Genomic DNA, 25,218 nt, shown 5'->3' with positions numbered 1-25,218 from the left:
CTGATTGATAAGAAAGTTTGAAATCTTTCCAAATGCATCTAGCTGTTTCAGTAATTCTGGTATAGATTGTCTGGGGTTCGTCAAGAAGAAAAGCACGTCATCTGCATATAAAAGCATCTTATGTTGATGTCCCTTAACCTCAACTCCCTCAATGTCTACCGTGTTTCTAACCTTAAGTGCAAGCATTTCTATGACGCAGGCAAACAAGAGCGGGGACAGGGGACATCCCTGCCTAGTTCCATTAGATATCACAAATGGGGCTGATAGAGATCCGTTTACCCGGATTCTAGCTGTCAGACAGTGGTACATTGCAAATACCCTATCTACAAATGTCTCGCCAAGGCCCATTCTCATAAGGACCACCCGGAGGAACTGCCAGTTGACCCGGTCGAACGCCTTTTCAGCATCTGTGGATATTACCACAGTTGGGACACCACGATTATTAACATAATCTATCAAATTAAGGGCTCGTACAGTGTTGTCTTTGGCTTCCCTTGTGGGAACGAAGCCCACTTGGTCAGCGTGGATTAAATTTGGGAGTAAGGCGTTCAACCGGGTCGCCAGCAGCTTGGCATATATTTTCACGTCGGTGTTCAATAGTGATATCGGTCTATAGTTTTCGACTCTTGAGTGGTCTTTACCTTCCTTTGGGATTAGTGTTATGTGTGCAGCGAGAGAATTGTTAAGGAATGGTTCTTTACCGGAAATGGAGTTAAAGAGGGTCAGCATGTGTGGAGCTAGAATCTTACTGTATTTTTTATAATAGTAGTTAGTGAAGCCATCTGGGCCAGGGGTTTTTCCGGTCGGTAGGTCTTTTATGGCCAGTAGGAGTTCTCTCATAATGAAAGGGGAATTAAGGGATTCTTTTTGTTCCTGGGTGATCTGTGGTATGTCAAAGTCCTTGAGGAAAGATTCTATGAGGTTAATATTAGTTGCGTCAGTAGGGGGAACAGTTGGTAAGTTGTAGAGGGACTCATAGTATGTGCGAAATGTCTCTGATATGCTAGAGGTAGAGTATACCATGCCTTTCCCTGGTCTACTGATAGACATAATATATGAGCGGTGAGTCCGTCGTTTCAATTTGCGTGCTAACAATCTACTACATCTATTGTCGCTGTCATAATAAGTTTGTTGTAGTTTGAGTGCAAGTAGTTTGCAATCTCTGTCTAAAAGGGTGCCAACTATTTCCCTCTGCGTCTGTAAATCCTTTTTCAATGTCGTGTCTGTCGGTGTTTTTTTAAGTTTCTCCTCAGTCAAGGTAATGTTGTTCAGTGCGGTCTGTAGTGCGGTGCACTGTTGTTTATGATTATGGGACTGTATACTGATAAGATCCCCTCTAAGTGTGCTTTTATGTGCTTCCCAAATAAGTCTAAAATCATCTATGGATGCTACATTTAGTTGAAAGTATTCTTGCAGACGATTCTCTATTTTTTCTTGGTACAGTGGGTGGTCTAATAAATTATTGTCTAATTTCCAAAGAAATGTGGAATGTGGGGCTGAGGGCCATTTAATAGAACAGGTCACCATAGAGTGATCCGTCCAGCCTGTGGGGATTATCGCTGACCTTTTTGCCATGGACAAGCAGGACACGTCTAAAAGGATGTAGTCTATGCGGGAAAATCGGGAGTGTGGAAAGGAGAAGAAGGTATATTGGCGGTCTACCGGGTTATGTATCCTCCAGGTGTCGTGTACTGCTAGGTCTCTAATATGTTGTTTGATTCTATAAAGAACCCGGTTTGGTGTTGAGGAGAGCCCAGTTGATGTGTCTAATGCTGTGTTGAGAGAGACATTGAGATCCCCTCCTAGTATCAGTAGACCCCTTTTAATCTCAAGTATGGCATCTGAAAGGCGTTTGAAAAAGATGTCCTGCTGGGTGTTAGGGGCATATACACAGGCCATTGTGACTATTGTGTTATAGAGTTTGCCAGTCAAGATTAAATATCTGCCCTCTCGATCTCGTGTTAAGCTAAATAGAGTAAAGGGTATACCTCGTTTAATTAAGATTCCCACCCCATTGGTTTTACTATGGTTCGATGCAAAGTATGCCTCTCCAAACTTGTAACTAAATGTTTTGGGTTCTTTCTTGTGAAGGAAGTGGGTTTCCTGCAGCATTATGATATCCCCCTTGTTATCTTTAAAATCCTTAATAGCTATACTTCTTTTGTTTGGGGAATTAAGGCCCTTAGCATTAACTGTTATGATGTGCAGCTGTGCGTTATTGGGAGCCATTATGTGTCAGTATGATCACGATCTGTCGCTTGGTAGTGGTGCTAGTGTCCACCTGTTGATAATGGGGAGTAGGTGTTAGAGTGAGGAGCCATACCTTATAAATCAATATACAGGTATTAGAAGGGGTATGTGTGATTATGTAAGCACAATGTGTAAAACAAAAACAAACATCAAGGATAACAACAACAAAAACAAAAGTTAACGAGTAAACATTAGAACATGTGAACACATCGCCGGAGCGGCTGAGGGATAGTCCCTCCGGCAAAACAGTTATCCTAATAGGATGTGGGGTCAGCCGGGTACTTAGGCCCAGGCAGAAGTGGAATTATTTAACATCCATTGAGAGGATGATATGAGTGGGTAAAAGTAACATGGTTCATATATTTTTGCACTATGGGAGTGGCCTGGTTATGACAGGTTAAAACTATCCATATATAACGTAATTACATCGTATAGTCACTAGAATTGTCTTTGTGGGTGTTTCAAGCAAATGAGTGCCTGTAGTTAAAATAAACAACAACAGATAATAAAGGCATGACAAGTGATTTTTACACCAATCTCACCCAACCATGGATCTTGGGAGACAATTAAGTCCTTCAATAATACATCATGAGTTCAGTCTGTCTTTCCTCTTCTTATTAGCAACTTTGTGCCATTGTGTCCCTGCCAAGAGATGTGATGATGAAGCTGTGTTGTCAGGAGACTTCTCAGATAGCTGAGGCGGCTGGATTGATAGGCCCAAGCCCTTAGAGAAAGACTCCAGGTCTTGAGGCCCTCTGTAGGTGTGAATCTGGCCTTCCTTAGATACCACCAAACTAAAGGGAAACCCCCAACGATACTTGATATCATTCTCTTGTAGTGCAGTGGTGATAAATCGGACGTCTCTTCTACGTTGTAAAGTGCTTGGGCATAGGTCTGGGTATATTTGTAGGGCATGATCCAAATACATTATTTTCCTCAGTTGTCTCGATTTGGACCAGATTTCCTCTCTGTCAGTGAATCTCAAAAATTTAAGGATAACATCCCTAGGGGGTGCACCAGTTGGTGGAGGTGGGCGCAGAGCCCGATGTACTCTTTCCAATTCCATATCAGGTATATCTGGGTCCCCCATCAGATGGTGAAAGAGGTTCTGCATATATTCTCTAAGTTCAGAGCTTTTTATTGACTCTGGTATACCCCTTACTCTTAAGTTAGACCGCCGACTGCGGTTTTCGAGATCCTCAATTCTTTCTTGCATTGTTTCTATTTGTGAGGATTGAACGTTGGCATGTGTTTCTAGGCTCCCCACCATTTCAGAGATGGTAGTTTGCGTGTCTTCTACTTCCTCTACTCTGCACCCTAAGGCGTTTATGTCAGTTCTCATGGAGGTAAGCTCTTTAGTTATTAATGCCTTTAGGGAGGCAAAGTCCTCTTTTGATGGCAGGTTAGCAATGTCTTGTTTTAGTTGTGTAATATAAGAGGTAGCTATCTGTAATTCTGCAGCGCTTGATAAATCATGAGGAATCTCATTAGTATTTGCAGTCTGATGTGCAGGGTTGGTTGCTGTGTCTGGCAGTTGAAAGAATGTGCTCACAGAGACTGGGACATTGGTCTGGCTTTTCGGGAGCTTCTCTCCTTTATTCAAGCGTTTAGTCGTCATGTTTTGCTTAAGTGCTGGAGACCGTTCAGTTGACCTGTATGCCCTTTCCCAGGATTATTGTTTGGAGGAGTAGATAATAACCATTCAAGTTGTTAGTGATGCCCCATTGGAATTTTACGGTCAGATGTGGTGTACATTTGTGATGGTTTACTTAGAGCAGAGTGTGCACTCCACACCCTATTACGTTATTGCTACTCAGGGTCTTATATCTTCGGGCAGTGCTTTATGTCCTCCTCTCCTATCATAGTGAGGCCCATTTAATCAGGCATGCATTCGAGGTAACTTTTAAGTTTATGGGCGTTATATTTCTTTTTCTGACGGTGCTAATATGTAGCATTAGATGGCCCTTTGTCCCGCTGTGCGGTCGTTATGTGTTGCGTTTCATTTGGTTCAGCTTACCTCCATATATGAGCTGGGTCTGAGATGGGCTCCGGTATCTGTGTCCGCATGGCTCGCACACGGCCTTTTCCAATATGGCGGCGGTCGTTTTTCCTTTGCGGCTAAATAACAGTCCGTTTTTAGCTTAGTCGCTTGTCAAATTGCCTTCATGTCATAGCGGTTAGTGTCCCCACATATTTAGGCGCCTGTATACCACTTTGTAAAGCGATTCTTGCATGTATATAGTCCTGGGTCTTTTTCCCCAGCACGGAGCTGATTCACACTGCGGCCATTTGCCTGCACGGCCGGACTCCGCCCCCACGACTCACATGTGTTTAACCTTTTTTTAATTGCCCCCCCAAAAAAAATAATTTCAATCATTTTTCTAGTGTAATCTAATAGTATTTTCTATCAGGCGTGTGTGTATCCGACTTACAGAGCCTACTGTTTTTAATAGCTGCCCTTCCAAGCTATTCATATGTATGTGCTTAACCTTTTTCTTAAACTTTCCACAAAAAAAAGTCTGCATTGCACTTCTTAACATAATTTTAATATTAAAATCTAAAATTTTAAAATATTTTGCTAGTGTAATCTAACTTAATTTTCTATCAGGCCTGTGTTTTTGTCACTTACACAGCATACTGTGTTAAATTGCTGCCCTACCTACCATCCACGACTCATATCTGCCAGCCTGTGTGCCAGGCCCAACTAGCCAATTAGTGGCACAAATCACAATTCTTGTAACAGTAATTAAAAAAATAAAATCATAATTTTTTGGACTGCAAATATTCAGTCTCCTAGTGCCATTGAATTGCATTTACCTCCTGCCTGCCACTGCCAGCCTTTTGTGCCAGGCCGTCTAGCCAACTATTTACACCAATCATAATTGTTGTCACAGACAGTATAGTTACTAATTTAAATTAAACATTTTTTTATTGTTGATCTTAATCCTCAGTTTGCTCGTGCCCTAGAATTGCACTTTTCTACTGCCTTCCAAGCCTGTGTGCCAGGCCTACTTGAAAAATATTTACACTAATCATAGTTGTTGTGACAGTATTCTTAATAATTAAAAATTAAAATTGTTGGTAATAGTTGTTGAGAATCCTCAGTTTGCTGGTGCCATTGAATAGCACTTTCCTGCTGCCTTGCAGCCTGCTGTGAGCCAGGCCCACCAAGCCAATTGTTGCCAGCAATCATATTTCTTTTAACAGTATTGCAAAAATTGTCAATCATCACTGTTTTGACTGTCAGTAATCAGTCTCCTAGTGTCCTTGAATTGTATCTACCTCCTGCCTGCCAGCCTTTTGTGCCAGGCCGTCTTGCCAACTATTTACACCAATCCTAATTTTTGGTCACAGTATAGTTACTAATTAAAATTAAAAAATTCTTGATTGTTGATGATCTTAATCCTCAGTTTGCTCGTGCCCTAGAATTGCACTTTTCTACTGCCTTCCAAGCCTGTGTGCCAGGCATACTTGAAAAATATTTACACCAATCATATTTGTTGTGACAGTATTCTTAGTAATTAAAAATTAAAATTTTTGTTAATAGTTGTTGTGAATCCTCAGTTTGCTGGTGCCAGTGAATAGCACTTTCCTCCTGCCTTGCAGCCTGCTGTGTGCCCGGCCCACCTAGCCAATTATTTCCAGCAATCATATTTCTTTTAACAGTATTGCAAAAATTGTCAATCATCACTGTTTTGACTGTCAGTAATCAGTCTCCTAGTGTCCTTGAATTGCATTTACCTCCTGCCTGCCAGCCTTTTGTGCCAGGCCGTCTTGCCAACTATTTACACCAATCATAATTGTTGTCACAGTATAGTTACTAATTAAAATAAAAAAATTCTTGATTGTTGATGATCTTAATCCTCAGTTTGCTCGTGCCCTAGAATTGCACTTTTTTACTTCCTTGCAAGACTGTGTGCCAGGCCTACTTGAAAAATATTTACACCAATCATATTTGTTGTGACAGTATTCTTAATAATTAAACATTTAAATTTTTGTTAATAGTTGTTGTGAATCCTCAGTTTGCTGAGGCACATTGAATAGCACTTTCCTCCTGCCTTGCAGCCTGCTGTGAGCCAGGCCCACCTAGCCATTTGTTGCCAGCAATCATATTTCTTTTAACAGTATTGCAAAAATTGTCAATCATCACTGTTTTAACTGTCAGTAATCAGTCTCCTAGTGTCCTTGAATTGCATCTACCTCCTGCCTGCCATCCTTTTGTGCCAGGCCGTCTTGCCAACTATTTACACCAATCATAATTTTTGGTCACAGTATAGTTACTAATTAAAATTAAAAAATTCTTGATTGTTGATGATCTTAATCCTCAGTTTGCTCGTGCCCTAGAATTGCACTTTTCTACAGTCTTCCAAGCCTGTGTGCCAGGCATACTTGAAAAATATTTACACCAATCATATTTGTTGTGACAGTATTCTTAATAATTAAAAATTAAATTTTTTGTTAATAGTTGTTGTGAATCCTCAGTTTGCTGGTGCCATTGAATAGCACTTTCCTGCTACCTTGCAGCCTGCTGTGAGCCAGGCCCACCTAGCCAATTGTTGCCAGCAATCATATTTCTGTTAACAGTATTGCAAAAATTGTCAATCATCACTGTTTTGACTGTCAGTAATCAGTCTCCTAGTGTCCTTGAATTGCATCTACCTCCTGCCTGCCAGCCTTTTGTGCCAGGCCGTCTTGCCAACTATTTACACCAATCCTAATTTTTTGTCACAGTATAGTTACTAATTAAAATTAAAAAATTCTTGATTGTTGATGATCTTAATCCTCAGTTTGCTCGTGCCCTAGAATTGCACTTTTCTACTGCCTTCCAAGCCTGTGTGCCAGGCCTACTTGAAAAATATTTACACCAATCATATTTGTTGTGACAGTATTCTTAGTAATTAAAAATTAAATTTTTTGTTAATAGTTGTTGTGAATCCTCAGTTTGCTGGTGCCAGTGAATAGCACTTTCCTCCTGCCTTGCAGCCTGCTGTGTGCCCGGCCCACCTAGCCAATTATTGCCAGCAATCATATTTCTTTTAACAGTATTGCAAAAATTGTCAATCATCACTGCTTTGACTGTCAGTAATCAGTCTCCTAGTGTCCTTGAATTGCATCTACCTCCTGCCTGCCAGCCTTTTGTGCCAGGCCGTCTTGCCAACTATTTACACCAATCATAATTTTTGGTCACAGTATAGTTACTAATTAAAAATAAAAAATTCTTGATTATTGATGATCTTAATCCTCAGTTTGCTCGTGCCCTAGAATTGCACTTTTCTACAGCCTTCCAAGCCTGTGTGCCAGGCCTACTTGAAAAATATTTACACCAATCATATTTGTTGTGACAGTATTCTTAATAATTAAAAATAAAATTTTTTGTTAATAGTTGTTGTGAATCCTCAGTTTGCTGGTGCCATTGAATAGCACTTTCCTCCTGCCTTGCAGCCTGCTGTGAGCCAGGCCCACCTAGCCATTTGTTGCCAGCAATCATATTTCTTTTAACAGTATTGCAAAAATTGTCAATCATCACTGTTTTGACTGTCAGTAATCAGTCTCCTAGTGTCCTTGAATTGCATCTACCTCCTGCCTGCCATCCTTTTGTGCCAGGCCGTCTTGCCAACTATTTACACCAATCATAATTTTTGGTCACATTATAGTTACTAATTAAAATTAAAAAATTCTTGATTGTTGATGATCTTAATCCTCAGTTTGCTCGTGCCCTAGAATTGTACTTTTCTACTGCCTTCCAAACCTGTGTGCCAGGCCTACTTGAAAAATATTTACACCAATCATATTTGTTGTGACAGTATTCTTAGTAATTAAAATTTTTGTTAATAGTTGTTGTGAATCCTCAGTTTGCTGGTGCCAGTGAATAGCACTTCCTCCTGCCTTGCAGCCTGCTGTGTGCCCGGCCCACCTAGCCAATCATTGCCAGCAATCATATTTCTTTTAACAGTATTGCAAAAATTGTCAATCATCACTGTTTTGACTGTCAGTAATCAGTCTCCTAGTGTCCTTGAATTGCATTTACCTCCTGCCTGCCAGCCTTTTGTGCCAGGCCGTCTTGCCAACTATTTACACCAATCATAATTGTTGCAAGAACACAGTAATATTCCCCAGGGTTCACAGTCACTGTAACTCAAAGTGATGGCTATGTAAGTACTCCAAAATAAGAACCTGCCGTATATGTGTTATAATGTGTGTTATCCCCATGGAGAGCACAAGTCCATTATCTCAGCGCTGGTTGAGCTAATTCACATTCAATCGATATGAGAAGAGAAGACAGAGGGTATAAGCCTCTACACTCACCCCACTGATAGTCAGCTTCACTTGTAAGTTTCACTCTAGACGTGATGGCAGCTTCCAGGTCACAGGTTTCGTCATCCCGGTGAACCGCAACTCCTGTGCGGAATTATACACTAGACGTGCCTTCCTCTAAGCGCCACCCAAGTCTTCTGGGCGTCTGACGTCATCATCGGAACATGCCGAGAGGGTGTGTGTGAGGCTTATCCAATCAGATCGCTCCGGCGCCGGTCGAATCTTCAGCTCTCACAAGGGGGAACACTGAACGGCAGGTAAAAAACCAATAGGAGTAGAGGCTCTGTGGGCTCTTGAGAGTACACGGACTCCTTGTAGTCCGTAAATATAAGCAAAAGAAAGAGATTCAAGAGATCCAATTGTAGAAGAATCAAATGGCTTTATTAAAGGATAAAATCCTAAGGTATACCAGCACGGTAACAGAGAGACAGCTGGCCCTACTAGTTTCGGCGGTGTGCCGTAATCTATATACAGAAATGTATATTTGTGAATGTTGAGATGTTATATTGGTTTCACTGGTAAAAATAAATAATTGAAATGGGTATATATTTGTTTTTTGTTAAGTTGCCTAATAATTATGCACAGTAATAGTCACCTGCACACACAGATATCCCCCTAAAATAGCTATAACTAAAAACAAACTAAAAACTACTTCCAAAACTATTCAGCTTTGATATTAATGAGTTTTTTGGGTTCATTGAGAACATGGTTGTTGTTCAATAATAAAATTAATCCTCAAAAATACAACTTGCCTAATAATTCTGCACTCCCTGTATTCTTAGTAATTAAAAATTAAAATTTTTGTTAATAGTTGTTGTGAATCCTCAGTTTGCTGGTGCCAGTGAATAGCACTTTCCTCCTGCCTTGCAGCCTGCTGTGTGCCCGGCCCACCTAGCCAATTATTGCCAGCAATCATATTTCTTTTAACAGTATTGCAAAAATTGTCAATCATCACTGTTTTGACTGTCAGTAATCAGTCTCCTAGTGTCCTTGAATTGCATTTACCTCCTGCCTGCCAGCCTTTTGTGCCAGGCCGTCTTGCCAACTATTTACACCAATCATAATTGTTGTCACAGTATAGTTACTAATTAAAATAAAAAAATTCTTGATTGTTGATGATCTTAATCCTCAGTTTGCTCGTGCCCTAGAATTGCACTTTTTTACTTCCTTGCAAGACTGTGTGCCAGGCCTACTTGAAAAATATTTACACCAATCATATTTGTTGTGACAGTATTCTTAATAATTAAAAATTATTTTTTTTGTTAATAGTTGTGAATCCTCAGTTTGCTGGTGTCATTGAATAGCACTTTCCTCCTGCCTTGCAGCCTGCTGTGAGCCAGGCCCACCTAGCCATTTGTTGCCAGCAATCATATTTCTTTTAACAGTATTGCAAAAATTGTCAATCATCACTGTTTTGACTGTCAGTAATCAGTCTCCTAGTGTCCTTGAATTGCATCTACCTCCTGCCTGCCAGCCTTTTGTGCCCGGCCGTCTTGCCAACTATTTACACCAATCCTAATTTTTTGTCACAGTATAGTTACTAATTAAAATTAAAAAAATCTTGATTGTTGATGATCTTAATCCTCAGTTTGCTCGTGCCCTAGAATTGCACTTTTCTACTGCCTTCCAAGCCTGTGTGCCAGGCCTACTTGAAAAATATTTACACCAATCATATTTGTTGTGACAGTATTCTTAGTAATTAAAAATTAATTTTTTTGTTAATAGTTGTGAATCCTCAGTTTGCTGGTGTCATTGAATAGCACTTTCCTCCTGCCTTGCAGCCTGCTGTGAGCCAGGCCCACCTAGCCATTTGTTGACAGCAATCATATTTCTTTTAACAGTATTGCAAAAATTGTCAATCATCACTGTTTTGACTGTCAGTAATCAGTCTCCTAGTGTCCTTGAATTGCATCTACCTCCTGCCTGCCAGCCTTTTGTGCCCGGCCGTCTTGCCAACTATTTACACCAATCCTAATTTTTTGTCACAGTATAGCTACTAATTAAAATTAAAAAATTCTTGATTGTTGATGATCTTAATCCTCAGTTTGCTCGTGCCCTAGAATTGCACTTTTCTACTGCCTTCCAAGCCTGTGTGCCAGGCCTACTTGAAAAATATTTACACCAATCATATTTGTTGTGACAGTATTCTTAGTAATTAAAAATTAATTTTTTTGTTAATAGTTGTGAATCCTCAGTTTGCTGGTGTCATTGAATAGCACTTTCCTCCTGCCTTGCAGCCTGCTGTGAGCCAGGCCCACCTAGCCATTTGTTGCCAGCAATCATATTTCTTTTAACAGTATTGCAAAAATTGTCAATCATCACTGTTTTGACTGTCAGTAATCAGTCTCCTAGTGTCCTTGAATTGCATCTACCTCCTGCCTGCCAGCCTTTTGTGCCCGGCCGTCTTGCCAACTATTTACACCAATCCTAATTTTTTGTCACAGTATAGTTACTAATTAAAATTAAAAAAATCTTGATTGTTGATGATCTTAATCCTCAGTTTGCTCGTGCCCTAGAATTGCACTTTTCTACTGCCTTCCAAGCCTGTGTGCCAGGCCTACTTGAAAAATATTTACACCAATCATATTTGTTGTGACAGTATTCTTAGTAATTAAAAATTAAAATTTTTGTTAATAGTTGTTGTGAATCCTCAGTTTTCTGGTGCCAGTGATTAGCACTTTCCTCCTGCCTTGCAGCCTGCTGTGTGCCAGGCCCACCTAGCCAATTATTGCCAGCAATCATATTTCTTTTAACAGTATTGCAGAAATTGTCAATCATCACTGTTTTGACTGTCAGTAATCAGTCTCCTAGTGTCCTTGAATTGCATTTACCTCCTGCCTGCCAGCCTTTTGCGCCAGGCCATCTTGCCAACTATTTACACCAATCATAATTGTTGTCTACAGTATAGTTACTAATTAAAAATAAAAAATTTGTGATTGTTGATCTTAATCCTCAGTTTGTTTGTGCCATTGAATCACACTTTTCTACTGCCTGCCAGCCTGTGTGCCAGGCCCAACTATCCAATTAGTGCCAGCAATCATATTTCTTTTAACAGTATTGCAAAAATTGTCAATCATCACTGTTTTGACTGTCAGTAATCAGTCTCCTAGTGTCCTTGAATTGCATCTACCTCCTGCCTGCCAGCCTTTTGTGCCAGGCCGTCTTGCCAACTATTTACACCAATCATAATTTTTGGTCACATTATAGTTACTAATTAAAATTAAAAAATTCTTGATTGTTGATGATCTTAATCCTCAGTTTGCTCGTGCCCTAGAATTGTACTTTTCTACAGCCTTCCAAGCCTGTGTGCCAGGCCTACTTGAAAAATATTTACACCAATCATATTTGTTGTGACAGTATTCTTAATAATTAAAAATTTTGTTAATAGTTGTTGTGAATCCTCAGTTTGCTGGTGCCATTGAATAGCACTTTCCTGCTGCCTTGCAGCCTGCAGTGAGCCAGGCCCACCTAGCCAATTGTTGCCAGCAATCATATTTCTTTTAACAGTATTGCAAAAATTGTCAATCATCACTGTTTTGACTGTCAGTAATCAGTCTCCTAGTGTCCTTGAATTGCATCTACCTCCTGCCTGCCAGCCTTTTGTGCCAGGCCGTCTTGCCAACTATTTACACCAATCCTAATTTTTTGCCACAGTATAGTTACTAATTAAAATTAAACAATTCTTGATTGTTGATGATCTTAATCCTCAGTTTGCTCGTGCCCTAGAATTGCACTTTTCTACTGCCTTCCAAACCTGTGTGCCAGGCCTACTTGAAAAAGATTTACACCAATCATATTTGTTGTGACAGTACAGGGAGTGCAGAATTATTAGGCAAATGAGTATTTTGACCACATCATCCTCTTTATGGATGTTGTCTTACTCCAAGCTGTATAGGCTCGAAAGCCTACTACCAATTAAGCATATTAGGTGATGTGCATCTCTGTAATGAGAAGGGGTGTGGTCTAATGACATCAACACCCTATATCAGGTGTGCATAATTATTAGGCAACTTCCTTTCCTTTGGCAAAATGGGTCAAAAGAAGGACTTGACAGGCTCAGAAAAGTCAAAAATAGTGAGATATCTTGCAGAGGGATGCAGCACTCTTAAAATTGCAAAGCTTCTGAAGCGTGATCATCGAACAATCAAGCGTTTCATTCAAAATAGTCAACAGGGTCGCAAGAAGCGTGTGGAAAAACCAAGGCGCAAATTAACTGCCCATGAACTGAGAAAAGTCAAGCGTGCAGCTGCCAAGATGCCACTTGCCACCAGTTTGGCCATATTTCAGAGCTGCAACTTCACTGGAGTGCCCAAAAGCACAAGGTGTGCAATACTCAGAGACATGGCCAAGGTAAGAAAGGCTGAAAGACGACCACCACTGAACAAGACACACAAGCTGAAACGTCAAGACTGGGCCAAGAAATATCTCAAGACTGATTTTTCTAAGGTTTTATGGACTGATGAAATGAGAGTGAGTCTTGATGGGCCAGATGGATGGGCCCGTGGCTGGATTGGTAAAGGGCAGAGAGCTCCAGTCCGACTCAGACGCCAGCAAGGTGGCGGTGGAGTACTGGTTTGGGCTGGTATCATCAAAGATGAGCTTGTGGGGCCTTTTCGGGTTGAGGATGGAGTCAAGCTCAACTCCCAGTCCTACTGCCAGTTTCTGGCAGACACCTTCTTCAAGCAGTGGTACAGGAAGAAGTCTGCATCCTTCAAGAAAAACATGATTTTAATGCAGGACAATGCTCCATCACACGCGTCCAAGTACTCCACAGCGTGGCTGGCAAGAAAGGGTATAAAAGAAGAAAATCTAATGACATGGCCTCCTTGTTCACCTGATCCGAACCCCATTGAGAACCTGTGGTCCATCATCAAATGTGAGATTTACAAGGAGGGAAAACAGTACACTTCTCTGAACAGTGTCTGGGAGGCTGTGGTTGCTGCTGCACACAATGTTGATGGTGAACAGATCAAAACACTGACAGAATCCATGGATGGCAGGCTTTTGAGTGTCCTTGCATAGAAAGGTGGCTATATTGGTCACTGATTTGTTTTTGTTTTGTTTTTGAATGTCAGAAATGTATATTTGTGAATGTTGAGATGTTATATTGGTTTCACTGGTAAAAATAAATAATTGAAATGGGTATATATTTGTTTTTTGTTAAGTTGCCTAATAATTATGCACAGTAATAGTCACCTGCACACACAGATATCCCCCTAAAATAGCTATAACTAAAAACAAACTAAAAACTACTTCCAAAACTATTCAGCTTTGATATTAATGAGTTTTTTGGGTTCATTGAGAACATGGTTGTTGTTCAATAATAAAATTAATCCTCAAAAATACAACTTGCCTAATAATTCTGCACTCCCTGTATTCTTAGTAATTAAAAATTAAAATTTTTGTTAATAGTTGTTGTGAATCCTCAGTTTGCTGGTGCCAGTGAATAGCACTTTCCTCCTGCCTTGCAGCCTGCTGTGTGCCCGGCCCACCTAGCCAATTATTGCCAGCAATCATATTTCTTTTAACAGTATTGCAAAAATTGTCAATCATCACTGTTTTGACTGTCAGTAATCAGTCTCCTAGTGTCCTTGAATTGCATTTACCTCCTGCCTGCCAGCCTTTTGTGCCAGGCCGTCTTGCCAACTATTTACACCAATCATAATTGTTGTCACAGTATAGTTACTAATTAAAATAAAAAAATTCTTGATTGTTGATGATCTTAATCCTCATTTTGCTCGTGCCCTAGAATTGCACTTTTTTACTTCCTTGCAAGACTGTGTGCCAGGCCTACTTGAAAAATATTTACACCAATCATATTTGTTGTGACAGTATTCTTAATAATTAAAAATTAATTTTTTTGTTAATAGTTGTGAATCCTCAGTTTGCTGGTGTCATTGAATAGCACTTTCCTCCTGCCTTGCAGCCTGCTGTGAGCCAGGCCCACCTAGCCATTTGTTGCCAGCAATCATATTTCTTTTAACAGTATTGCAAAAATTGTCAATCATCACTGTTTTGACTGTCAGTAATCAGTCTCCTAGTGTCCTTGAATTGCATCTACCTCCTGCCTGCCAGCCTTTGTGCCCGGCCGTCTTGCCAACTATTTACACCAATCCTAATTTTTTGTCACAGTATAGTTACTAATTAAAATTAAAAAAATCTTGATTGTTGATGATCTTAATCCTCAGTTTGCTCGTGCCCTAGAATTGCACTTTTCTACTGCCTTCCAAGCCTGTGTGCCAGGCCTACTTGAAAAATATTTACACCAATCATATTTGTTGTGACAGTATTCTTAGTAATTAAAAATTAATTTTTTTGTTAATAGTTGTGAATCCTCAGTTTGCTGGTGTCATTGAATAGCACTTTCCTCCTGCCTTGCAGCCTGCTGTGAGCCAGGCCCACCTAGCCATTTGTTGACAGCAATCATATTTCTTTTAACAGTATTGCAAAAATTGTCAATCATCACTGTTTTGACTGTCAGTAATCAGTCTCCTAGTGTCCTTGAATTGCATCTACCTCCTGCCTGCCAGCCTTTTGTGCCCGGCCGTCTTGCCAACTATTTACACCAATCCTAATTTTTTGTCACAGTATAGTTACTAATTAAAATTAAAAAAATCTTGATTGTTGATGATCTTAATCCTCAGTTTGCTCGTGCCCTAGAATTGCACTTTTCTACTGCCTTCCAAGCCTGTGTGCCAGGCCTACTTGAAAAATATTTACACCAATCATATTTGTTGTGACAGTATTCTTAGTAATTAAAAATTAAAATTTTTGTTAATAGTTGTTGTGAATCCTCAGTTTTCTGGTGCCAGTGATTAGCACTTTCCTCCTGCCTTGCAGCCTGCTGTGTGCCAGGCCCACCTAGCCAATTATTGCCAGCAATCATATTTCTTTTAACAGTATTGCAGAAATTGTCAATCATCACTGTTTTGACTGTCAGTAATCAGTCTCCTAGTGTCCTTGAATTGCATTTACCTCCTGCCTGCCAGCCTTTTGCGCCAGGCCATCTTGCCAACTATTTACACCAATCATAATTGTTGTCTACAGTATAGTTACTAATTAAAAATAAAAAATTTGTGGTTGTTGATCTTAATCCTCAGTTTGTTTGTGCCATTGAATCACACTTTTCTACTGCCTGCCAGCCTGTGTGCCAGGCCCAACTATCCAATTAGTGCCAGCAATCATATTTCTTTTAACAGTATTGCAAAATTTGTCAATCATCACTGTTTTGACTGTCAATCTGCAGTCTACTAGTGCCCTTGAATTGCATTTTCCTCCTGCCTGCCTGTGTGCCTGTCCCAACTAGCCAATTAGTGCCACCAATCATATTTATTGTAACAGGATTGGAATTTTTGTTAATCATAACTGTTTTGACTGTGATTCTTCAGTCTCCTAGTGCCATTGAATTGCAGTTTCCTTTCTCCCAGCGTGTGTGCCAGACAGGCCCATTTGCCAACTAGTGCCAAACAATCATATTTGTTGTCACAGTACTTGTAATATTTTAAAAAATTAACAATTTGTGATTTTTAAAACATCTGTCTTTTTTGTTGTTGTCAGTCTCACAGTGTATACTGTGCCCACTTTCACAGTGCCACCACTCAATTGGTGTAATAGTATTGTTAGTGCCAATTTAAAAAAAAATGACAGGCAGAGGCAGGCCACCCCGCAGGTTCCGTGGTCGTGGTGCGGTGATTCCTTTAGACCCTACAAATATGCACATTGTTCAGACGCCGGGTGCCAGGGGGGACGCGAAAACTTCTGAGGAGGACCTAGTTGAATGGCTAACACAGGACACCCAATCTTCTTCAGCTTCCGTTGCTTTGGGCAGGTCTCAAGTGACCAGTGCCACCACCAACACTAGCACCACAGCCGCTTCACTTGATCTGTCACAGGAGTTATTGACACATCATTTGGAAGAAATGAGTGATGCGCAACCATCATTGACAGAGGATGTAGATAATAGTGATCAGTCTCAGTCAGGCAGCATTACCGACATGGAGGTACGGTGTGATGATGATGTTGTACCCGCTGCTGCTTCCTTTCTTGATGTTTCAGATACAAGTGAAGCGGTTGATGATGATGTGTCGGTGGATGTCACGTGGGTGCTTGCTAGAAGAGAAGAAGAAGAGGGGGAAAGTTCAGATGGGGAGACAGAGAGGAGGAGGAGACGATTTGGAAGCACGGGGAGGTCGTCTCAAGGAGCTAGTGGCACAGTCAGACAGCATGCATCGTCACCAGGGATCAGCCAGACAGCACGCCGACGCCCATCAACGCATGCTGTTGCCACCACCAGAATGCCGTCATCGCAGAGCTCAGCAGTATGGCATTTTTTGTGTGTGTCTGCCTCTGACAACAGCGATGCCATTTGCAACCTGTGCCAAAAGAAACGGAGTCGTGGGAAGTCCAACAGCCACCTAGGTACAACTGCTTTGCGAAGGCACATGGTCTCCCATCACAAAGGCCGATGGGAAGAACACATGAGTAGAAGCAGCACACAAAGTGAAAGCCGCCCTCCTCCTCCTGCTCCAGCATCTTCAGCCACGTCAACCAGTGCTGTCCTCCTTGCCCCCTCTCAACCATCCTCCACTCAGTCTCTCTTACGTAGCAATTCCTGGTCATCTGCCCACAGTCAGGTGTCTGTCAAGGACATGTTTGAACGTAAGAAGCCAATTTCTCAAAGTCACCCCCTTGCCCGACGTCTGACAGCTGGCTTGTCTGAACTCTTAGCCCGCCAGCTTTTACCATACAAGCTGGTGGAGTCTGATGCTTTAAAAAAAATTGTATCTATTGGGACACCGCAGTGGAAGGTACCTGACAGAAATTTCTATTCACAAAAGGCAATCCCAAACCTGTACTCTGTTGTGAGAAAGGAAGTTATGGCATGTCTGGCACACAGCGTTGGGGCAAGGGTCCATATGACCACAGATAGCTGGTCTGCAAAGCATGGTCAGGGCAGGTATATCACCTACACTGCGCATTGGGTAAACCTGCTGAATTCTGACAAGCATGGAATGCGTGGCTCTGCAGAAGAGTTGGTGACACCGCCTTGACTTGCAGGCAGGCCTGCTGCTACCTCCTCTACTCCTCCTACTCCATCCTCTTCCATAACCTCTTCCTCGGCTGAGTCCTCTTAAACTTCTGCGTCTTGCTCCACATCTATGGCACCCCCCCAGCTCCCCAGGTACTATGCTACATCCTGGGTACGGCAGTGTCACGCCGTCTTGGGGTTGACTTGCCTGAAAGCGGAGAGTCACACCGCACCAGCACTCCTGACCGCCCTGAACGCACAGGTGGATCAGTGGCTGACTCCGCACCAACTGGAGATTGGCAAGGTTGTTTCTGACAATGGAAGTAATTTGGTGGCGGCATTGAAATTGGGCAAGTTGACACATGTGCCGTGCATGGCACATGTGTGTAATCTAATTGTACAACGATTTGTCCATAAGTACCCAGGCTTACAGGACGCCCTGAAGCAGGCCAGGAAGGTGTGTGGCCATTTCAGGCGTTCCTACATGGCCATGGCGCACTTGTCCGATATCCAGCGTCGAAACAACCTGCCAGTGAGGCGCTTGATTTGCGACAGCCCGACACGGTGGAATTCAACACTCCTAATGTTTGACCGCCTGCTCCAACAAGAAAAAGCTGTTAATGACTATTTGTATGACCGGGGTGCTAGGCCAGCCTCTGGGGAGCTGGGGATATTTTTTCCAAATTACTGGATGCTCATGCGCAATGCCTGTAGGCTCATGCGTCCTTTTGAGGAGGTGACAAACCTTGTCAGTCGCACCGAAGGCACCATCAGCGACATCATACCATTTGTTTTCTTCCTGGAGCGTGCCCTGCGAAGAGTGCTGGATCAGGCAGTAGATGAGCGTGAAGAGGAAGCGGGAGAGTTGTGGTGTCCATCACTCCCGCAAACAGCCGAATCAGCATCGCTTGCTGGACCTGCGGCAACGCAGGAAGAGGATTTATGAGGAAGAGGACTCAGAGGAGGAATGTGGCTTTGAGGAGGAGGAGGAGGAAGACAGAGCACAACAGTCATCCCAGGGTGCTCATTGTTGTCACCTCTCTGGTACCCGTGGTGTTGTATGTGGCTGGGGGGGAAGAAGATACCATCAGTGAGATCAGTGAGGAGGAGGAACGCAACATGATTAGCTCAGCATCCAACCTTGTTCAAATGGGTTCTTTCATGCTGTCGTGCCTGTTGAGGGACCCTCGTATAAAAAAGCTGAAGGAGAACGACCTGTACTGGGTGTCCACGCTCCTCGACCCCCGGTATAAGCATAAAGTGCCTGAAATGTTACCAAATTCCCGCAAGTCGGAAAGGATGGAGCATTTTCATAATAAATTAAAAACTATGCTTTACACAGCGTATAAGGGTGATGTCACAGCACCACGGGAATGTAACAGGGGAAGAGATGAAATTAATCCTCCTCCTCCTCCCACGACCACGGCGGCAAGGACCGGACGCTTTCCTGACGTCTTGTTGATGGAGGACATGCGTACCTTTTTAACTCCCATGCACCATCAGAGCCTTTCGGGATCCAGCCTTAGAGAAAGACTCAACCGACAGGTAGCAGTCTACCTAGCTTTAACTGTGGATCTCGACACTCTCAGGAGCGATGGACCCCTTGACTACTGGGTGTGCAGGCTGGACTTGTGGCCTGAGCTATCCCAATTTGCAATGGAACTTCTGGCCTGCCCCGCTTCAAGTGTCCTGTCCGAAAGGACTTTCAGTGCAGCAGGAGGTTTTGTCACTGAGAAGAGAAGTCGCCTAGGTCAAAAAAGCCTTGACTATCTCACTTTTATAAAAATGAATGAGGGCTGGATCCCGAAGGGACTGACATTGGGCGATACATTTGAATAAAAAATGCCTGATAATGAGATGAGCTGGCTTGGGCTACAACTGGTACACAGGCTGGCCTTTTTCTTTGGTTATAAAGCCGGAGGACTTGCTTGACTTATCCGCCAACAACTAGTGTTCAAGCCACAAGCTTTTAGGGCACTTTTTAAATTTTTTACAAACATCAATTTTTCTGGCCTCTGCTACAGCAGTTGCTACAACAATACCCAATTTTTTCAGTCATTTGTACATTCCTAATTTTTCTGGCCTCTGCTGCAGCTCTGTGGGTACAAAACTCAAATAAAAAAAATAAGGCACATAACACTAGTGATTAAACTGTTACGAATTGTACAACTTAGCATTAGCAAACCACTCATATCTGTTGGACCATTAAATTGAACGCAAAATGCCACAAATTTGAAGGAGGAGGATCGACCAAGCATCTTTATCCGTCTCTTGGTTGCTCTAAATTATCTCCGTGTTCCATCTATGCCATACCTGTACTCTATTGTGCAAAAGGGTTGCATATGTGGTGTTTCATGCTGTTGTGCCTGTCGCGGGTCGTGGCCCATGGTATAAAAAGGCTGAAGGAGAACGACCTGTAATGGGTGCCCCAGCAAATTTTTAGAAAAATGTTCCTGGTTCCTCTCAATTATCTCTGGGTTTCTAAAATGGATGCCATACCTGTACACACTTGTGCAAAAGGATGGCATATGTGGTGGTGTTTCCTGCAGTTGTTTCTGTTGAGGGTGCTGGACCCTCTTATAAAAAAGCTGAAGGAGAACGACCTGGAGTGGGAGTCCAAGCATGGTTTTTGGGGCTATTTCACTTTTCAAAACAATTATCTGTGGGTTTCTAAAATCAATGCCGTACCAGTACTCTATTGTTCAAAAGGATGCCATATGTTCTCTTTCCTGCTGGTATTTTGTTTGAGGGTCCTGGACCCTCTTATAAAAAGGACTAAGGAGAAAGAGGTGTACTGGGTGTCCACTCAATTTTTTTTTCTATTTCACTTTTGCCCAAAATTATCTCTGGGTTTATAAAATCAATGCTGTACCTGTACTCTATTGTTCAAAAGGATGCCATACGTCCTCTTTCCTGCTGGTGTTTTTTTTGAGGGTCCTGGACCCTCTTATAAAAAAAGGCCGAAGGAGAAAGAAGTGTACTGGGTGTCCATCGAATCATTTGTTTGATTCAAATTCCCGGTTGCAACAAATTATCTCCGGGTTTCTAAAATCAATGCCTTTCCTGTAATCTAATTTTCAAAAGGATGCCATATGTCCTCTTTCCTGCTGCTGGTTTTGTGTAGGGTCCTGTAGCCTCTGCTAAAAAAAAGGCCCAAGGATAAATAAGTGTACTGGGTGTCTAATCAATCTTTTTTTAGATTTCACGGTTGCAACAAATTATCCCAGGGTTTCTAAAATCAATGCCTTTCCTGTAATCTATTAGTCACAAGGATGCCATATGTCCTCTTTCATGCTGTTGTTTCTGTTGAGGCTCCGGTAGCCTCTGATAAAAAGGCCTAAGGATAAAGAAGTGTACTGGGTGTATAATCTATGTTTTTTTAGATTTCACGGTTGCAACTAATGATCTCTGTGTTTCTAAAATCAATGCCTTTCATGTAATCTAATTTTCAAAAGGATGCCATATGTCCTCTTTTATGCTGCTGATTTTGTGGAGGGTCCTGGAGCCTCTGCTAAAAAGGCCTAAGGATAAAGAAGTGTACTGGGTGTATAATCTATGTTTTCTTAGATTTCACGGTTGCAACTAATGATCTCTGTGTTTCTAAAATCAATGCCTTTCCTGTAATCTAATTTTCAAAAGGATGACATATGTCCTCTTTCCTGCTGCTGGTTTTGTGGAGGGTCCTGGAGCCTCTGCTAAAAAAAGACCTAAGGATAAATAAGTGTACTGGGTGTCTAATCAATCTTTTTTTAGATTTCACGGTTGCAACAAATTATTATTATTATTACAAGATTTCTGACAAAACAGGTACAAAAAGTAACAAAATATTATGAATCAGAAAGTTGTAACAAGAGGGACCAAAGAAAAAAAAAGACCCTACATCACTGGGCAGCTGGATAACTGAACTGCAGCACCACACTCCCCACATTATAAGACATAAGTAACACTGGGAAAAATACTTTTACTTGAAATACATACTGATAACTATGTTAAAGTAGTTAGATATACCAAACTGGACTTGTATTGATGAGGAATGAGTGCTTAAGAAATACAACAATTACATTTTTATAACCTTTTTTTACCCCCACTTTGAAAATTTACAGAATTCGCCCAGTTTGTCTCTTGCATCCATGCTTCTTTTGTTTGAATTCACCACTACTAGATCAGATTCCTTCTAAAGGATAAATTCCATTATGCAAAATGAGTTGTAATTCACAGAACGTGGTTTGTTTCCTTTTGATGTGGAAATTATTTTTTTTTGTTCTTAGCAACAAAACTGCGTTACTTCCTTTAAGGGGTTGCGGGCTTGCCTGGAATCTGAAGCGTCACATAATTGGACAGAAGTGGACAGGTTTGTCTACATATATTACATTTAATAAATCCACCTGTTTGGCAATAAGTCAAATATTACATCTACGATGTCTTCACCAAAACGTAGACATAAATATGGAAATCGTCATCAAATTTTATGAAATAAACAGGGTTTGGCTTCCACTTGGTGTATTACCATGCCAGTCCTTTTTGAGCCATTTTCTTTGGCATACTCCACTTGCTTTCCTACAAGGCTGTCCACAACTTCTCCTGGTTCTCTTTCTGCTGGAGGGGAATCATTAGAGTCTGGCATGATGCAGAGATCTCCTTCTTTGTAGTCATCTAATAGCTGATACATATATAAAACTGGGTCCTTTTCGTAGCTTATATAAAACCATATGTTCATTATGGGAGCTCTTGCTAAGACCATTCCTCTCCACTCATCCTTAGAACCATCTTCTGTTTCAAACATGTGTTCAACAGCTTTACCAATCATTGTGTCTGCCAAGTGAGCATCACTAATTCGAGATGAAGCAACTCTATCTGGAAGAACTTCAAGAGCAGACATTCGCTCGTCCTTGTGGAGTTCTAGTCCATAGACACAATCAAATCCATCATATTTAATAATATAAAGGGATGGGTTGACTGGCACTTGATCCAACACAGTTCCTTTCCATTGTGTTATTGGGCCACTACCTTCTTTCCAACCATGCTGTATTCTGCAACCGACAATATTCCTCCGGGGCTGGGAAATTGGTTTGCTTGGACCAACATTATTTCGATGCTTCTTGTGAGAAGTCCTTTTTTTCATCATACTGGCAGACACACCTGCATGTGCTGCATCACCTCTGGCTCTCTGACCTGCTGCCTTTCCGAATGGGGTCTTCATTCATCTGTGTATAAAAGGGCAGCAAAGCTGCCAAACTAGGGTAAAAATCCTATTCCTCCAATTTCCCTTTTTTGTTCCAGTCTATACAAAGAAACTGTGTCCTTTTAGTCCACCATCCAAGCAAGATTTCTGTGTTTCAATCCACAGCAAGTGGTTCCGATGTCAGGCTACTACAACCTGAAGAGTGCTGCATAGACGTAACATTCAGGTTACTACACAGTCCCTCCAGTCCTTGCGATTTGTTGCAGTACTCTGTCTCAATGATATATTATTATTTTTTTAAGTGTCCTAACCTCCTCCCTTTTTTCTGCCTGCCTTATCCGTCATAGGTTTTGTCGGCAGCACTAACAGCAACTACTGCCTCAAGCTCTCCTGCTGAACTTCCAGACCCGGCACATACCCTCACATTCCAGTTCCTCCTTTTCCTTCGTCCTTGGAACCCCTCCCCCCACTAAATTTCCACTGCCAGATCCATATGTCCTCTTTCATGCTGCTGGTTTTGTGGAGGCTCCGGGAGCCTCTTCTAAAAAGGCCTAAGGATAAAGAAGTGTACTGGGTGTATAATCTATTTTTTTTTAGATTTCACGGTTGCAACTAATGATCTCTGTGTTTCTAAAATCAATGCCTTTCCAGAAATCTATTTTTCTAAAGGATGCCATATGTCCTCTTTCCTGCTGCTGGTTTTGTTGAGGGTCCTGGAGCCTCTGCTAATAAGGCCTAAGGATAAATAAGTGTACTGGGTGTCTAATCCAGTTTTTTTAGATTTCCAGTTTGCAACAAATTATCTCTGGGTTTCTCAACTCAATGCCTTAAATGTAATCTATTGTTCAAAAGGATGCCATATGTCCTCTTTCCTTTTTTTTTCGGTATTTTTGTTTATTTTAGAAAATGTAATGCACTTATAGCTTCACTAAGATTATGACTTTGCACACTGCCATTTTCCATGCAGCATTTTGACATGTCGTGTGATATGACTAAAAGAATGGTATGTTTTTAATCTGCTGAGCATAATAAAAAAAAAAAAATAATAATAATAATTTAACTTGAGTTAATAACTGAAGCATGACTTCAGGAGTCAGGTGTGGTCGTAGGTAGTGGTTGTTAGCAGATTCTTTTTAATGCAAATTGCAATTGCCACAGCGTGCATAAAATGTGCGTCACTAGTCCAAATCTTACCTTTTTTTTTCATTCAGGATTAGTTTGGTGTCCGGCGCCATATTGGAAATGCAAAAAACAGGTCTCCGTACCCGTTGATATAAGGGGTGACTAGTGCTTTTACCAGGCTCCTCTTGGATATCCCCAGAAAGTGTGACTATGAATCCCAAAAAGAAAATTAAATTAAGGTTGAAAACTAACTCCAAAGTAAATTGTAAGACCTGGAGCTCCTCAAACACACGTCCTACCGCAACAGCTATAGGCTCCGCCCCCCAAATCTTACCTTTTTAATGCCAATTGATATTGCCACAGCTGGAACAACAGTAAATAACATGTGCGTCACCACAGTCTCCGAAGCTGTTGTCGGATGTATACAAAAACACTGATAAAGTATTCCTTTCGGGGCGCAAAGAGATGGCTACCGGAACACTCCAGGAACTTCCCAAGAGTCGCTGTCTTGTGTTTCTGGTGATGTTGGAGACATCTGGGTAGTGTACAGGGAGGCCCAAAATCCTCTCCATCTCTGTGCACCACAGGACAGGACGTCCTTGTCATCCATAAGCACTTGAAATTGCTTGCATTTTCCTTGGTTCAAGAAGTTCAGCTTTTGTGGTGATAGTACAGAATTAAATAAACTTTGGTTTCCTACCATACTCAAGACAATCTTGTAGTTCAAGCTTCGGACTTGCTGAGGGAAACAGTGGCCTGTCCATACCAGGAAGATGATTTAGACAGAAGTAACGGGCTCTGATTGCAGGTGACACATGTTTATTGTCAATCATCAAAGGGGTTGCGTGCAGAATATGGCTGATGGCCCCTTATTCACATGTTTGTCCAGAGCCACAACATTTGCAAACAGCCAGAAGAAAGGTCGGTTCTCACCAGCCTTAAGTTCAGCTTCAATTACCAAATGCTGATATTCAAAAAATAGACAAACAGTGCCTTAAAAAACACATTTGCAATATGGATTCATCAGAGCAAGGTCATTGCAAGTACTTCCCACGATAACAAAATTAAAATGCCACAACTCCGCAATCTTCCCCTTCACATTATTATTGTCACACTACATTGTACTCCTATGCCCACCTCCCTGCTCTTGTTTTTGTTGAGGGTCCTGGAGCCTCTGCTAAAAAGGCCTATGGATAAATAAGTGTACTGGGTGTCTAATCAATGTTTTTTTCTATTTCCCGGGTCATATAAATGATCTCTGGGATTCTAAAATCAATGCCTTTCCTGTAATCTATTATTCAAAAGGATGACATATCTCCTC

General features: G+C 41.6%; 1 protein-coding gene across 1 annotated transcript; it reads right to left on the bottom strand.

Annotated features, from left to right (window-relative positions):
• Positions 1–22,052: 22,052 nt before the first annotated feature.
• On the bottom strand, positions 22,053–22,793 carry LOC128666523 (spindlin-Z-like). The gene has a single exon (XM_053721181.1). The coding sequence runs from the start codon at positions 22,791–22,793 to the stop codon at positions 22,053–22,055; it is 741 nt and encodes a 246-aa protein (XP_053577156.1).
• Between the last annotated feature and the right edge of the window lie 2,425 nt (positions 22,794–25,218).

This window comes from Bombina bombina, chromosome 1 (genome assembly GCF_027579735.1).
Source record: "Bombina bombina isolate aBomBom1 chromosome 1, aBomBom1.pri, whole genome shotgun sequence".
Lineage (NCBI taxonomy): Eukaryota > Metazoa > Chordata > Amphibia > Anura > Bombinatoridae > Bombina > Bombina bombina.
The sequence above is the reverse complement of the archived record's forward strand: the minus strand, read 5'-3'. Positions and strand labels throughout refer to the sequence as shown.